The sequence below is a fragment of the Diceros bicornis genome, chromosome 5, assembly GCF_020826845.1.
Source record: "Diceros bicornis minor isolate mBicDic1 chromosome 5, mDicBic1.mat.cur, whole genome shotgun sequence".
NCBI lineage: Eukaryota > Metazoa > Chordata > Mammalia > Perissodactyla > Rhinocerotidae > Diceros > Diceros bicornis.
This window is the reverse complement of record NC_080744.1, coordinates 94976508-94994300: the sequence shown is the minus strand read 5'-3', so window position 1 is coordinate 94994300 and position 17793 is coordinate 94976508. Positions and strand designations below refer to the sequence as shown.

Sequence of the window (17793 nt, the reverse complement as noted above, 5' to 3'; positions counted from 1 at the left end):
GAAGACAATGCCACACAGGCTCTTTGTTTCATATATGGCAGGAATGATAAATGCAACTCACCATTAACTGAAATACATGAATTTCTGGTTAACTTTTTCAAAGCACCCTTTGGTGATTCCACTGTTATGCTCAATCTAGACTGATAACATAAATACCCTAAATGAGGCGGGCAGCAACTCTTAGTCTCTAAGGCTCTAAAGTTTATTAATTTTTTGTTGCTCCTGTCAAGATATGGTTCCTCTGGGGTGGGGGCAAGTCTGGGCAGTGTACAGGCAGGAAAAAAATATTCACACAGTGTTCTGTGTATCTCCCTGAAAGCCCCACTGTCCTGCCAAATGCTGTTTACCAAAGATCTTAAAGGACCACAGACTGTTCCATAGCCTGATGCGTCAGCCTCATTTTACCAAACTGAGGCCAAAGAGAAACACTGTGTCAGATCAACCAACTCAGGGGCTCTCAAATGCCTTAAATTTGGGGAACCAACAAAACTCCTTAAATCTAATTTTGGTGACCAGTATATGGTTGCCAACTTTCCATTTTACTCAACAAGGTCATTAAACCAAAATAAAAACCACTATTTTATCACTATATCATAAAAGGACTTGTTTTCATTTAAAAATATAACGAGAGTGACATATGCTTATAAAAACCAAACAATTGTGTACATGTAATAAGGTAAGAAAAAGAAAAAGAAAAGGTATAAAGATTGTCATGACTGTGTATGTAGAAAGTCCAAAAGAATCTATAAATACTACTCTTACAATCAATGAGTAAGTTTATCAGGGTTACTCAGTAGAAGGTCAATACACAAAAGTCAATTCTATTTCTATTTCTATTTCTATATACTAGCAACAAACAATTGGAAAGTGAAATAAAAAACAACATTATGATAGCATCAAAAAACATCAATTAGATTTAGGACTAAATCTAACGAAAGCTGTGCAAGATTTATACACTGAAAATGCTCAACATTGCTGAGAGAAAACAAAGACCTAAATAGAGACATAGAGCATATTTATGGTTTGAAAGACCCAGTATTACTGAGATTTCAATTTCCCCCAAATTGCTCTTTAGGTTCAAGACACTCCCAGATAAAATCCCAGGTTTGTGTGCATATGTGCGTGTGTACTAACAAGCTGATTCTTAAGCTAATATGGAAATGCAAAGGACCTAGAAGAGCCAAGATAATCTAGAAGAAGAACTTTACACTACCAGATATCAAGACTTACTATAAGGCTGTAGTAATCGATGGTGGTATTGGTGCAAGCATAGACTAACAGAACGATGAAACAGAATAGAGTTAGACACAGACCATATATTTATAGTCATCTGATTTACAATAATGGTGCTATCACAAAAGATAATTTGTCAATATAGTGATGGGCCAAGTGGATTTCCATGTCAGGGGAAAATTCATCCTTGATCCCTACCCTCACCAGATATAAAAATTAATTTGAAATGGATCACAGACCTAAAGTGATACATAAAACAATAAAGCTTCTAGAAGAAAACATGGGAGAATATCTTCATAACCTTGGGATAGAGAAAGATTTCTTAAACACAACACAAAAAAGCACTAGCTATAATAGAAAACACTGATAAAATGAACTATATTAAAATTAAAAAGTTCTCTTCATTAAAAGACCATTAAGAAAGTGAAAAGGCAAACTACAGACTAAGAAAATATATTTGTGATACATATAGCCAATAGAGAACCCATAACTAGAATATATAAAGAATTTCTACAAACCAACAAGAAAAAGATAAACAACCCAATTATAAAAATGGGCAAAATATTTGAACAGCACTTCACAAAAGAGGATATCCAAATGGTCATAAGCATATGAAAGGGGTGCTGAACCTCATTAGTCATCAGGAAAATTAAAATTAAAACCACATCCACAAGAAGGGCTACAATTTAAAATGCTGGTATAACCAAGTGTAGAAGGATGTGAAGCAACTGGAACTCTCATAGGTTAGTGATGGAGAATAATATGGTACAACCCACATTGAAGAACTGTTGGCAGCTACCCAAGGGCCCAGCAATTCCACTCCTAGGTAGGAGATGAACACACATGTCCACAAAAAAAGACTTGTATAAAAACATTCACAGCAGCCTTATTCTTAATCTTTCCAAAGTGGAAAGATAAACATAAAGGTCCATTAATAAGAGAATGGATAGGGGCCGGCCCTGGGGCTTAGCGGTTAAGTGCACACGCTCCACCACTGGCGGCCCGGGTTTGGAGCCCGGGCGCGCACTGACGCACCGCTTGTCAGGCCGTGCTGAGGCCGCGTCCCACATACAGCAACTAGAAGGATGTGCAGCTATGACATACAACTATCTACTGGGGCCTTAGGGAGAAAAAGGGAAAAAGAGGAGGATTGGCAATAGATGTTAGCTCAGGGCCGGTCTTCCTCGCAAAAAAAAAAATAAATAAAATAAATAAGAGAATGGATAAACAAATTGTGGCATATTCACACAATGGAGTACACAATGGAGCAATAAAAAAGAATGAACTACTGAAACACTTAGCAACATGGATGAATCTCAAAAACACTCTAATGAGTGAAAGAAGCCGGACACAAAGAGTGCATACTACACAACTCCATTTCTATGAAGCACAGGAAGAGGCCAAATTAATGTACGCTGGTAGAAATCAATGCTTGCCTCCATGTGGAAAAAAGGGGTGTGTGTGTGTGTGTGTGTATTTTCTGTATCTATATGGGGTGGTGGTTATGAGTGTATATAATTGTCAAAACTCATCGAACTGAACACTTAATACCTGAATTTTATTGTGTGTAAATTATAACAAAAAAAGTTATTAAAAACCAAAAACGTTAAAAGAAAAATGTTTACTTCTTAAAAATACAGAAATGACAAAGTCATCCAAAGCACGAACAGAAGTTAAAGTGCAGTGAGTGAAGGCAGTCGTGGGCATAAATGCAGCAGAGGACTGCAGAGGATCATGGGGCTGTAGCGTGATGGCCACAATGAAGATGACGACGGCAGCTACTACTACCCTTGCCAGGTGCCCCACACTCATTTAATCCTCACATAATCCTCTGTGGACAGCGTAGTGATCCTCCTTTTACAATAAGGAAATGGAGGCACAGAAACCTACCCCCGAGGCTGCAGAGAGTACATGAAGCCGGGGTTTGAATCAAGGTCATTCTGAGGCCAAAGCCCACACTCTTCTACGTTAACGCTACACTGCTTCCCTGCTGGGGCCACCCCACCTGCCCTCACAGCAAGGGTAGGATCTGTATAGTCTTTCCAGGACAAGGGACAAATGACATGTCATCTGATCCTCACAACAAACCTGTGAGGAATGTGAGGGCAGGCATTGGATTTCTAGTGTATAATCTGAGTTGCTACTGCTTTGGAAAGTTTTGGCTTTTTATCTAGTAACAAGCAACTCCACACGCTTCCCAATTCATCTTTGGGCCAAACAAAGTACACAGCTAGCAGTAATATTTGCCTCTACACTCTTTATAAATAATTTTCATTACTTTTTTTTTTTGAGGAAGATTGTCCCTGAGCTAACATCTGTTGCCAATCTTCCTCCTTTTTTCCTTTGTTCTCCCCAAAGCCCCAGTAGACAGTTGTATGTCATAGTTGTACATCCTTCCAGTTGCTCTATGTGCGATGCCACCTCAGCACGGCTTGATGAGTGGTGCGTAGGTCCGCGCCCAGGATCCGAATTGGCGAACCCTGGGCCGCTGAAGTGGAGCGTGTGAACTTAACCGCTACGCCACCAGGCCTGCCCCTCATTACGTTTCTAAAACTATTAGATCATTCAGGCCACATATCTACATAATCTTAAAAAAATATTCCAATTAGAGCTTAAATAATATTTGTTTAATGAGAGTCTTTCACATTCCAAAATGCAGCTTACCCCTCTATCAAAAGGTAGGCCCCATGGCAAACTGCAACCCACAAAGGAATATATCATTAACAATTTCCAAATGCATTCCTCATATAATTACAGCAGGTAAAGTGACATCTGCGGTTATAGTTTAGAAAATCAACTTCAGAATAGATAGTAAAATGTATCTTTTCTTTTTCTTTATTCCCTGACTCCATCAAAAGGCTCAGAATGGAGCCCACTGGCAGGAGTCGGGAGAGAAGAAGAAGGGGACACGGGTTGCTAGGGTCCCCTCTCCCTCCTGAATTGGAGGTGGGCAGTGATTCGGAGATAAGATGGGGAGCGAGTGGCAGGGCTACATGTGTTCAACACTGAGAAGATAGTATTTTCTCCTCTTGTCTTTGTCACCTACCTTCACTTGCTCGAGAGGCAACAGCTCTGACATCTAGTGAGCTTTTTCTCCTGTCTTTATATTTCCCTGACTGATTATCTGTGGAGACAATTTAATTATAAATCACCTCTTCAAAGGGATTTTAACAACATATTAGGAAAATTACCAATCTAAAATTTTTAAAAAACAAAATTTAAGAATTAGAACACCATTTAAGATGCCATAAAAATCAACACAGTGCACAGAGATGAAGACTACAAACAATTAGGTTTTAAGGGGGCTGACTTTCTCAAAATATCCCATCTGGACCAATCATAAATAAGTGCTTTACAGTTTCCAGATGACATAATTACAGAGTCTCATGATATAAAGTAAAAACTAGCAGAAATGAACTCAGAAGAATTCTTTCTATTACACCTCTATACAATTGAATAAAATGGTGGGAAAATTTTGATCCCCATCCACACTTGTCCCAAAGGAAAAAAAAAAAACCTTTTATGTATTTTTTCCATATACAAGCTCTAAAATGTCCCAGGGAAGAACATGCTTCTCTTTTCGAGGGTAGTACAGGGAATACTGGTTTGGGGTATATTTCAAATGATAGTTCATCTTGCCCCCCCTCCAACCCCACTTTCTGTGTATGGCACCTACTGCTCTTCTAGGTTCCAAATGGGTGTGTTTGACTCCTCTCTCCCTCTGACCCCACACCAGTCAATGACAAGGCAAAGTTGACCTTCCTTCCTGTCCCCTCCCTGTGCACCTGCTGAGTACCATGTGTGGTGCTAAGCCTCTCCAACGTGTCCCCATTTCACAGACGAGGAAACTGGGACCTGCTGCACTAATGAGTGAACACAGAGCTGGCTCTCCAGCTCAGGTCTTCCCACGTTCAGGTCGCTATCTTCTCTGCCTTATCTTGGCTTCCTCACCTGGAGTCCCTGCTCACAAACAGGATCTAAATGCAGGCCCTTAATATTCCTCCCTACCATCGAGAAGCTTCTTCACTTGCTATTTGCTACGTTCTCTTCTACACAGGCACTCACAGTGAACTTGTCAAGGTCACTGACGACCTCCTTGTTGCTACACCTGAAGGACACAGTTCAATTTTTACCTGACTTAATTGTGGTACTAGACACAACGGATCATTCTTTCTGGAAACTCCTGGTTTGCCAAGTCCGTGCTCTCCTGGTTTTCCTTCCATCTCTTACTATTCCTTCCTAGTTTCCTTCATGATTCCCTCTTCCTCAGCCCCTCTGGCATTCCCAAAGGGTCTGTCCTTAGCCCTTCCTCTCCTCTCAGACAACACAATTCTCCTCAGCTCTCATTTCTTCCTACAGCTTTAACTAATTCCTGTGTTGTTGTCTTATCCCAGGCCTCTCTCCTGAGCTCCAGACTTATATCTAACTGGCCACTGGTCACCTCCATTTGGATACCCCCCAAGCACTTCAAATGAATTCATTATCCAAATGAACATTATCTTCTCCCAAATCCACTCTTTATTCTAGATCACTGAACAGCATCTACTTTTTTGCGTAAGTTGGAGATAAGTCATCCATGACTCCTCTCCTTCCCTCATTCTCTCTCTCAACTAGTCAGCTGAATCTATAGATTCCATCTCCTAAATACCTCTTTTACCTATCCCTGCTCTGTTCCTATCCTAGCTCAGACACTCGTCAACCTCCTCTGGGCTATAACAAGCCTCCCTCATTGGTCCCACAGCCTCCAACTTTGCCCCCTTCAATCCATTCTTTACGGGCAACCAACTGATCCTTCTCAAACAAAAATCTGACCAGATCACTCTCCCAATTAAAACATTTCAATGGCTCATCACTGTTTCTAGGATAAGATTTAAACTCCTTGGTGTAGCATCCAGAGTCCTGTGGTATCTGGACCTCCTCTCTCCAGCCATCATGAATTATTTACCATGTGCTAGTTCACCTCCCAAACCTCTATGCCTTGGCAACAAACTGTTTACATCCACTTGAGAACATACCTCTCCCATGCCACCTCCTTCATTCATTCAGGTTAACTCAATCCTCTTTGAAGATGCAGTTCAAGTATCTTAACCTTTGGGAAATCTTCCCCTAATGCCTCCCCACCCCACCCCAACACTGCCAGTAACCACCTGCTTTAGCGTTTGTCTTTCCCACCAGCTGTGAATGACATGATGGCAGAAATAGTTTTCCTTTCTCTTTCCTAGGTGACCAGCACTTCCCAGCATGTAACAGATGCTCAACAGACATGTCTGCTTCTCCAAACCCCTGCATACTCCCGTGCACAAATGGAAGTACCACTAAATATAACCACTCTGATTCTGTGCCTCCCTTGCTTAAAGCCCTCCATGGAGCACCTCAGAGATAAAGAGTAACTTGCCGGCAGTCAAGGACAGGAACGGTCTGCTTACAACAGCCTGCCTTTCATCTCTCACTTGTCTTGACCACACTGGGGGCTGTGTCAGCACAATGGTTCCCCACTCTGTCTCACGAACAGCCTTGACATCTGCTCCTTCTGCTTCCGACATATGACACTGTACTCTCTCCAAATGCTCACTCCTTCAAATCGCACCTCCTCTCAACCACACACAGACCCAAGTGTGTCTCCTTCCTGAGCCTCCTGGAGATTAATGTCCACGCACCTGCCTGATAAGAGTGGGCTGTGAACTTACTAGCTGTTCCTTCATTCTTCTCCCTTTTATCCACTCAACAAACATTTACTGGCACCTACCATGTGTCAGGCTCTAAGCCAGGCATTAGGGATGTGAAGATGAATAAGGTATGGTCCATGTCCTCAAAGTGGGTGGTCTAGAGGGGAACAAAGGTAGTTGAACTAAGAGGTACAGTAATAATCCCGAAGTGCAGAAGGAGCCCCAGGGAGGAAGTGGCAGATTCTCCTCTGGGAAAGGGGGCAGAGAGGAGATGAGCTATGATTTGTAGATGTAGCCAGGAAGAGGAGGAAGACATTTCCAGAAGGAGGAAATTGCTTGTGCAGATGGAGCAGAGTGTGGCTGGAGAGAAGCGAGCAGCAGTGCATGTACCGAAGATGGGGCTGTGGCAAGAAAGGAAGGAGATAAAGCAGGCTTTAATGTCTGCTTAACATTGTAAAGGTATTTTAACTCTATGTAACTCTAGATCTTCTGCTCCCAACAGCCCTTAAGATCACTGCATCCCCTGGGTCCCTACAGCACTTTGTGGATGATTCTTAAACTTTTCACGCTACTGGCAAGGCCTTTCCTGACCACCTCCTCATCCCCTGAACTACCCCTCCCCCTACCCAAGAAACACAGAATGCAGGTTTCTTGCAAGCAGAGACATTCACGTTGCCTGGCATGTGGTGGCTGTGCACTGACTTTTGGTGGAATGAGTGAATTCCACATCCAGTTTCCCTACCCATCCCTTAAATGTCTGTTATTGCAGGGTTCCATCCTTGGCGCTCAGTCATCCTGCCTCACTTCCTCCATCAGGAGAGCTGGCCCAGGGCCCAAGGCTTTGGCTATCTCCATATGGTACCAAGCATCTCCACTGGAATGTTCCAGGCACCTCAGATGTACTAAATTCAAATCTAAACTTACCATCCTCTCCCTGTACAAACCTGCTTTCTCCTGCACTTATCATTTTCATTAACATTATCCAGTGGCCAAGCTAGAAATTTTGGTGACATTCTCAAGTCTTTTCTCTTTATTCCTCATTTTAAGCTGGCTCCCAAGTCCTACTGATTATACGTAAGTATCTCCTGATTCCAGTCTCTCATCTGGTCTCTTTGTCTTTAGTCTCCTTTCTCCACACCATCACTGTGACTATCTTTCTAAGTGGCCCCTTTTCACTTACCTGTTTAAAGACTCTCCTGGCCCTCCTCTGCTTGCAGGATGAAATCCAAACTAGCCTGACCCAGCCTCGCCTGTCTCAATGCCTCTGTGCATGCTGCTCCTCCCTCCAAGAATGCTCTTCCTGTCCTCTGGCTGACCCCTACTCCTCTGCCAGACACCAACTCAACCATCATCATTGCTAGGAAGTGTCCCCGAGCTTCCCCCAGTGTGGTACCAGAAAGTACAGTGTATTCAACTTACTTCTACCTTCCATCAGACAGTGAACTCCATGTTTACTTCTGTGTGCCTAAAGCCAGGCTCAGGGCCTGATCCAGACCAACTCAAGGTTTGTAAGACTGGACAACTGTCACATTTAGTATCTTCAGTGAGACACAGTATCATGTGAAAACAACACAGGGGCCAGGAAAAGGGGGACATGGCTGGGAATTTATTGTTTTTCTGGGCACCCAGAATCTGAACCCCCCCTTTCCTGTGACTCCCACGACAGAAGGGAGGAGGCCAGAGACTCCTCTACACCATTCCCTGTCAGCGACAAAGTAGCAGGTGACGTAGGCCCAAGCCAAATGAGTGCTTCCACCCAAGAGTCTGAATTAGAGCGAGTGAGGCAAGGAAGCAAGGGTGTGAAGAAGCCATTCTGTCCCGGGCGGTGGCAGCAACATCCTGTGCCAGGATCTCAGCAGAGCCAGTGGTGCCCACGGTGGCCCCTCCCACACTCTTCCTAGGGCATGCTGAGGGCAGTGGGGACGGTGGCCCAGCTTCCCTTGGTTCCTGTTGTTTTTTCAGACTGGTTCTTCAGCTTTCTTGTCCAATCTGTGAGCCACCCTATTTCCTTCCAATGAACTCCTTTTCTGCTTAAGAACTGATTTTTGTTGTGTGTAACCAAGGAAAGGGTGGTCCATGGACTATGATAGGTCCACTGCCCTCCCAAGGCAAGACAGTCAGCTGAGTCTTCTGGACATAAAGCTGGTTATGCTGCTGAGGGGGAAGGAGACTAAACAGCCAGCTGGTCATCTGGTAAGATGGCTAAGACGCCTAAGTGGGTGCTGATCAAGTAAAAGGACACAATGGCCAGCACAAATGCAGCTTGGGAGATCCTCCCTGCCTAACATTTTCTCTGACTATATCACTGATTCTGCCTTCCAGTCCCAGCTCTGTCATTTCCTGGCTGGCTGACTCTAGGCTGTCATTTAACCCTTCTGAGCCTCAGTTTCTTTTTCTGTAATAAAGGAATGTCAGGAACAGCCGTGCCTACTTCACAGGGCTATTCTGAAAATTAAAAAAAAAATCCAAGCCAGAGTCCTCCGTGACTCTGCAGCGCAGGGTCCTTGTCGCGGCAGGCCTATGTCTGCTGCTTCCACTCCTGACTCTTCCAGCCTCTACAGTGCAGCTTCTGCCCTGACCATCCTCCTGAGCCCGCCCTTCTACAGGTCACAAATGAGCTCCTGGATGCAAAAGCCAAGGTCTCTCTCCATCTCCGGCTCTGTACTCCCCTCCCTCTTTTCTCTGTGCGATTCAGCCCTGACCACTCTCGATGTCTCCCCCTCTCCCCTCCTTTGACTTCAGTGACACCCTCCAGGTTCCCGCCCCCTCTTGGACCCCAGTGCAGGTGGTCTCCAGGAACCTGTCTTCCTCCCTTTTCCTGCCATCTGTTCCTAGGTAACCTCAAAGTCTCCATTCCCCTCTACCATCCCTGAGCTCAATCTCACCAGTTCTTTTTTTTTATAATTTTATTTATTTATTTTTCCCCCAAAGCCCCAGTAGATAGTTGTATGTCATGGTTGCACATCCTTCTAGTTGCTGTATGTGGGACGCTGCCTCAGCATGGCCAGACGAGCGCTGCGTCGGTGCGCGCCCGGGATCCAAACCCAGGCCGCCAGCAGCGGAGCGCGCGCACTTAACTGCTAAGCCACGGGGCCGGCCCTCACCAGTTCTACATCTGAGTTACTTGCTAATGCTTTGCTGCCAACAAAATTTACATCTCTAGTCCTAATTTCTCTGCAGAATACAGGAGCAAGAGCTCTGCTGCCCAGCAGGTACTCAATAGAAATTTGTAGAATGAACAGATGAATGAATACACAAACCCAGAACCTCCCAAGTAATGCTTTCTACATTCATCTTCCTAGCCCTATTGCCACACCCTAAATTTCCAGGCTTAAAACTACCTTTCTGACTACTCTTTCTCACTCTCCTTTCTCTGGTCCCACACCATCATCATATCTGGCCTCTCCTCTCATCCTACTGTCATCACTTTATTATGCATTGGTCATTGTTTTCTCTCCTCTAGACTATGGCAATGCTGCTGTTCTTGTCTCTGGGCCCTCCTTCCACGTACTCTGTTACACATATACTCTAAGAGCTTCTCAGCACTCAGATGTCATCACGCGACTCCCCTGCTCAAAAATCCTCAGACTCCCACTGCCTACAGATGAAAATCATAATTTCCTACCCAGCATCTAAGGATCCTTCACGATCCCAACTCTTCTTTCCACACTGACCCTTTGTAACAGTCAAAATTTAATCCATGCTCTTCCTAGAACACACTCTGTACTTTCCCTCTTCTGTGCTTGTTTTTATTTCTGGAATGCTTTTCCTTCCACATACCTCGTCTTATTCAAATCCACCTCTCCCTCTCTGGAACTTTCCCCTCTTCCTCTGAGCCACCATGGCACTACTGGTCCTTCCTCATCCACTACTGATCACTTCTTATCACTTGCTGTGTGTTTTTGGATCAATATGTCTCTCTTCTTTTCAGGTTAAAGCCTTGATTGCTCTTGGGGCACCCACAAGAACTGTCCCAGCACGTCTTCAGAGCTCTTGGAGCTGGCCATTTGGATTCAAGCGCCAGCTCAACCACTTCCTAGATGAATATCTTTGGGCAGATTATTTAGCCTTTCCGTTTCCTTATCTGTAAAAAGGGAACTACATCTATAAAATGCCTACCCCACTGGGTTATTGCAAGGCTTCATTTAAATACACTAAGTTAAGCACTCCGCACAGTGCCTTGTATACAGTAAATGCTCAGAGAAACACGTGGGGAACATTCCTAGAATGGATGAATGAACTGCTCTGGTACTGCAAAGAGCACATAGCCAACAGCAGAAGGGATGAAAGACAAAGTCTTCTGCCTGGAGGTCCTTACAGACCAGCCGGGCAATCAGAGCACTGCCTAGGCATGGCAGGGTGCTGTAACATCCTTGTTACAGCAGACGATGGAGAGCCTGTGGCGTGGAGCTGGAGTGGACCTGCATCATCACAGCCCGCCCCTCATCCGTGAGGGCCAGAGTAGGAAGGTAAGGCCATGACATACGCTTGAAGGAAACAGGCCATTCCAGGTCAGGGGAAAACCGCAGTAACACAGATGCGGGGATGAAGAGATGGTGTCCAAGGCACGGTGAGGAGACAGATACAAGGTGAGCCAAGTCTGATGGGGTGCAGCTACCTCCCTGTAGGCTGCCAGTGTCTACTGACAGGAGATGTGGATGTCCCCGCTAAAGTACTGTAGTCTGACACGCCACACTGTTGCCTTTTCAAGTATAGATCAGGCCAACAAAACCACACTTCACTCAACATGTCGTCACATAAGTTCATGTATTTGAGGTGACCAGTTCTCTCCCCACAGGCTGCGACCCACCCCAGGACACCTGTCAGAATGCCCACAAGTGCTCCGGTCCTTCGACTCAGACGCCTGCCTGGGGAGTTAGGGCAAGAAACGTTGCCACGGTGCTAGGAAAATACAGTCCCACCTGTGCACCAGACAAGCTAATCAGAGTAAAGGTCTGTTTTTATTTTATTTTTTTCAAAAGCTCAATGAACCCTAAGAATGAATATGGGGCACCATACCTGTACGACTGTCAGACTGAACACATTCAGTTATTTTCTCAGCCTAAAAATGAATTTTAAAAGCCATTAGTTCTGATTGCCTAGTTATGCAGTAACAGAAATCTTGCTGGGGAGCACCTGGGTCCCAAGGGCTCTCCTTACATACCTTATTGTTGCCATTGCACACTCTGATAATGGACACATAGTGTCTAATTTTTCTGCAAGTAGAAAACAATGCATTATTTCTCTCCTGGCTCTCTATTCTGACGGATATGTAGCTAATTTTTCATTACGAAAAGAGCATCTCTTTCACAATACACAAAATGCTTTGAGGAGAGCATTTCTATTGTTTGTGGCTAAGGCCACCAATAAAAGAACAATCAAGAGTCTACAAATATCCTCTGGTGTCTCTGTAGAAAATAAGTTGGCTCTTCAGTAAAAACAAAATTTTTCTAAGTCATCACAACATACAACAAAAAATACCTATGTTTTAAAAAAGGTACTACATGTGAACTAACCAAAAGCCTTTAAATCCCTTAACATGTTTTCATTTTCACAATGCTTTGTAGTGATGCTCTTCTTCAAGTTCCAGGGAACAATCTGCTCACAGTCATTCATGGAAAAAGCCCCAGGCCACCCGGGGGCCAAGGTTTGCATTAACTCAGTTAGCTGAGAGTCTAAAACAAAGCAACCAGGGCTGATCTCAGAAGCTGCTGACTCTCCTCACTTTTCTTTATTGTTTCTTCATTTTTTTCAGTTTTTCCCCTTGATAATCAAATCCCTATGTACTTATCACAAAAAATTTGGAAAGGACATGAAAAGGCAAAGAATAAGAACAGAGAGCCCATACAGATCCTTCTCCCTGAGGCCATCGCCAACTGGCAGCAAAGCCTGGTGACCAAGCACGTGAGCCATGCAGTCACCACAGAGGTCTGCAGCCCGGCTCCGCTGAGCACCGGCAGCTGAACCCCGGGCCAAAACCTCACCACCTCTCTAAGCCTCAGTTTCCTCATCTGTAAAACGAAGGTGATCACAGTGCTGACAACACAGGGCTGTGGTCAGGATGAAGTGACGTGATGTCTGCCAGGCACTGAGAGCCAGCCCAGGGAGGGAAGGCTCGACAAACGGTAGCAGTTATTATAACCACCACGGCCACACCTCCTCCTTTTCTTTTTTTCCTTCTTTCATTTTCATGATTGAGATCATACACTAGGTATGATTTTACATTTTGATTTTTGCACTTATCATATGTATTTCTCGTTGTAATTTAATTTTCTATGATCATCACTTCTAATGGTTGCATATTTTATTGTCGTTCATATTATCTAAGATAGATTCTGAGACAAACCATATGACATTTTTAGGCTCCTGATATACACTGCTTTCCAATCTATAGTCACATGTGTTTTATATGAGTTTCCATTAATGGTAGGATTTAAAATATTTTTATCTAATTTGATAGGTCTATGCAGAATTAACACACAGGCTATCAAATCAGATAGAAATCTTTTAAATATAGTGAGTCCACCAGTTAGTGTTCTTATCACTGATTTAAATACTTTAGTCTCTTGTGTGTCTATGCAGCTTAATCAAGATTATCCTGAGTCTGGTGGCCCTGGGTAGCCAGCTGGAGGGTCAGGCTGTAGCCATGAGGAAACCACCCCAGAAGGCCATTCTTTGATGACACCTGACCTTGTTACATGTCTTTCTTTTAAATTTCTGCATGCAGTTCTTAGCTTACTTAAGTATTCAAAGCAAATTTTGCAATAAGTCAAACAGTATGGTGATTGAAGTACTTGTTTTTTCCACTTACCCTCCCTGTCCAATGACAGGTATTATCTTCACATTTTGTTGTACGTTATCTCCGTTTTTCTTTTTGGCATAGTAAATTCCTTGCCACTCCTACAAATGGAATTTAAGTATCATTATACTTTGTGTTTAATACATAAACCCAAGGACACCTTCCTCTTCAGGTTCTGATTCATTTACCATTACTAAAGCAATCAGGATAAAAAAAATTACCCCAACCCAAAACACAATTTTAGGTAATCTGACAATTCTTTCTCAACCTCCTAAGTCCATCTCCTCCTGGGTTGCTGACAAAAGCCAGGTCACCACAGTCTAAGTGGTCATACGTTTTCAGTGGCTGTCTACTGGGCAAAAGAGGCGCTGGGCCCATGAATGAAGAGCAGTCCCTCACTTCCACACACGAGTTCCTCCTCTCATAACTCCTACCTGCAGCAGTGAGGGGCAGGAGGCCGTGGCCTCTGCCCCTGCATGTGGAAGCGGGTGAATCTCAGGACTGGGGCAGAGAAATGGCCATTCTGTGGCCACTAGCATGGTTGGCTGCTACCACCTTCTGGGATATGTGAGGGTTTTGGTCCCTCTGCAGGTAGGGTAGGGATGATGAGGTAACAGCCACGACTGGGCTCAGGTAAAACAAATGGTTGAGACTAAAAGCCAGGGCTGCAATTACATTAGTCATGTTCTCACAATCAGATAGAATACAGGGAATCTTTAAGAATGGCGCCGCGGTCTGGGAGAGTAAGTGTGCGTGGGACATGTTCCCCTACTCTTGGGGTGGTAGGGAGAAGCCTGAGATGGAGCTGGGTTTTGTCACCACCTATAAGGTTCTAAATTCCTGCAAGAGTCACCAATGTCCTTAAGCTATAAAAATCTCTAAAACCCATTACAGGACACTGAAACCCTAGGGTGTTCCATAACCTTCTTGACCTTCCAGAGTCCCTCAGAACCTAGAGCTGACCCAGGCAGGAAGGGGATCACCATGGCAGCCTTGGTGGCTTAGCTCAAGTCTCCTGTCCAGACCCTTATACAAGGTCAACTCTGAAATCTTCTTTGCTTGGGGTATGGTGATGTGCCTGCAAATGCCAATGGTAAGATCTCATCTTCAGACTCCTCTGGGAAAGCGGATCCAAGAGAAACCAGGACCCTCTGACAGAAGCAAAGGATGGTTACTGATGCTTCCTGATGTACCTCTGAAAACAACAGGCACTAAGAAAGGACTGAATTAAAAAACAGCCAGAGAGCCGAGCTCAGTGCTTACTTGCTCCAGAGCAGAAGGGAGGTGCAGACCTTACTAGAGTTCTGAGGGGAGACTGGCCTATGCCTGAAACATGCAAGGACTAAACAAACAGGGAACCCTAGGCAGGAATGGGCAGTCTGTCCTCTATATCCACAGCCCACGTGTCCACCTCAGAAGGCTTCAGCAGACAGGTCTAAAAGTTACTTCTGAAGCTCACTAGCAAGAGAAATATGGGAAATTGTGGTGCTATTTGCAGAGCTCTGTGAATATACCAAACATCACTGAATGGTATACTTTAAATGGGTGAAATATATGGTATATGAATTATCTTTCAATAGAGCTGTTATAGGAAAAAAAAAAAGAGCGAGAAATACAGGAGACCAATTCAATCAATCAATTAGCACTGTAAAAAATATATTCAAGATTTTCTCCTCTAATCCTTTCTGAATAGATGTGGGCAGCTGCCAGATTCCAAGCTAAGGTGTAAGAAGCCACTTCAGCCAAAGCTGAACAGTCCAGCTAAAGGAGCAGGACAATTTAGCCAATGACTTTACCTGGATAACAGAGTTGCCCGTAAGTTTTTCAGTCAGCAATGGAAACAAAAAACATTTACTTATCATAGATCATATTTCTTATCAAAAAATATTTACCTATCATAAATATGTTTTAGTTCCTGAGAATAACCAAGTGCTACCTTAGAATGCTGTTATGAAGATTAAATCTGGCAATGCACAGAAACTCTTAAAAAAGTCCTGACCCATGGCAAACATTCAGTAAATGGCCTGTTTCTGGCACAGGTGGTTTTGCACAGGCCTCTCTTTCTTCGGGCCAAGCTCCCCTCAGAATTGTACTAAAGCCTGCACCTCCCTCCTGCTCCAGGGCAAGCTGAGCACCGAGCTGGGCTTCTCTGACTACTGAGACAGTCCTTTCTTGGTGCTCATTGTCTTAAGAATTAAATTATCATCATCTGGCTGTCCCATTCCCAGGGCTAACACAATGCTTGCATGTGGTGAACAGTCAAGGAGCACTCGGAGCTTCTGTTTACTGAACGGAAAAGGTAGGGCAAGGTCAGACTATAGAATCCTGGTGGCCAGGTAAAGGGATCTGAACTCTATACTACAGGAGTAACAGGATCAAAATGATGATTTGGTAAGGCTAATCACTCAGTGGTGTAAGGTGGACTGACTGGAGGTGGAGGGTCACGGGACAGGGAAACCTACCTGGATTCAGACACCACAATCCCAAGGTGTGGGAAGGAGGCTCTGAACAAGGTCAGGCCCAGGCACTGGACACTCAAAGGCAGAGGTTTAAAAGACATCAAGGCTTGGTGATGGATTTGATGGAGGAGACTACAGAGTAGGGAGGAACCAAAACCATTCCAGGAATCAGAAGTCCAGGCAACTGTGAGGATGGGCAATGAGCAGAGACAGCAAAGGCTGGAGAGGTTTTTTGTTAATGGGAGATGAGAGAAAATCTATGTTAAACAAGTTGATTTCAAGATGATGGCAGGATGTTGAACTGGACCTTGGGAAAGAGGATGGGGCTAAAACTGGGGAGGTGTGAGACACCTATGCAGAGCAGGCAAGATGCCTCAACAGCCAAGGAGCTTTCTGGGGAATACAGCAGGGGACAAAGAGCCCTGGTAAACCTAGGAGAAAAGAGATGGAAGAAGAGGTGAGGGGTGAAGCAGAAGAATCACAAGAGCTCAGGAAAGGAAAAGTTTTGAAAAGCTAAAGGGCTGTCAGCCACACGTCATCACCACAGATAGGCATCCGAGCAGCCAGCATTTATTCAGAGCCTACAAGACACAATTTCTGAGGGGAAAAAATTCAAAATTTCTAAAAGAGAAGAGCCAATGTAAGGCTTAGGTATCTGAGCAGATGGGAGACTATGGGTTCTAGAGCCCTGACAGAGAAGTCTTGGGGAAGAAAAGGGAGGAGAGTCAAGAAGCTTATATAGAGAGATGCAAGGAAGCAGGAGTGTGGGGGCCGAAAATCAAGGTATCTAATAGTACCAATTTTACCCAAAAGAGGAGCCATTGTCTGAGAACAATGGGCAGAGGGGGTTTGTGGAGAATGGTGTTTACAATATTCTCTGTTAGAACATCATCAGAATTTCTCCTCTGCCCCCAAGAGTATCCAACTGATCAGCACACCCAGAATTGGACACTCCAAAGCCCCCACTCCTGTCATCTAACCACTTCCTAGGTCTCTATTCAAGTTCCCAGCGCATTTCTGAACCCTCTCCACTGACCACGGAGCCACCATTGCCCAGGGCCAGCTGACTCCTCAAGAAGCCCTTCTTCTTCCTAGGGAGACTCACTCAGAAAGGCTATATAGTCTTTCACCTTAAAAAACTGCCCAGCTAAGTGGCCTGTCCTCCTGCAGTGTTGTCAGCGAACCAGCAGGTTACTGACAAATGAAAATGGCTGCTTTTCTACTCTCCCCAAGAACTCTGAGAGATACAAAACAAATAACCAGGTTTTTTTTTTTTTTTTTTTAATTTATTTTTCCCCCAAAGCCCCAGTAGATAGTTGTGTGTTATAGCTGCACGTCCTTGTAGTTGCTGTATGTGGGACGCGGCCTCAGCATGGCCAGAGAAGCAGTGCGTCGGTGCGCACCCGGGATCCAAACCCAGGCCGCCAGTAGCAGAGCACGCGCACTTAACCGCTAAGCCACGGGGCCGGCCCGTCAGGTTCTTTTTTCAAATAAAGCAGTATAGAGGTCGATAATAAGATAATCATTCATATTCTCTGCTCACAATAAATACAGATTTTGGAAAACAGGTCTCCTGCTGTTCGAGTTTGAGGCCCTTCGTACCTGGTGCCCAACAGCATAACTCAGGAGGCAAGAC

At 44.5% G+C, this 17793-nt stretch overlaps 1 protein-coding gene across 6 annotated transcripts in view; it reads right to left on the bottom strand.

The window, feature by feature from the left end:
• The window catches only part of PDE8A (phosphodiesterase 8A), a 148670-nt gene that overhangs the window by 25935 nt on the left and 104942 nt on the right, over positions 1-17793 (bottom strand). For all 6 annotated transcript variants that reach the window (XR_009220149.1, XM_058542529.1, XM_058542533.1 and 3 more), the window contains 4 exons: positions 13711-13799; positions 12064-12115; positions 11919-11961; positions 4280-4357 (listed from right to left, as the gene is read on the bottom strand). Coding sequence is in view for 5 of the 6 variants with exons in the window: in XM_058542529.1 (XP_058398512.1) it covers positions 4280-4357; positions 11919-11961; positions 12064-12115; positions 13711-13799 (262 nt within the window). In the remaining variant the exon portion in view is untranslated. The remainder of the gene's footprint in view (positions 1-4279; positions 4358-11918; positions 11962-12063; positions 12116-13710; positions 13800-17793) is intronic.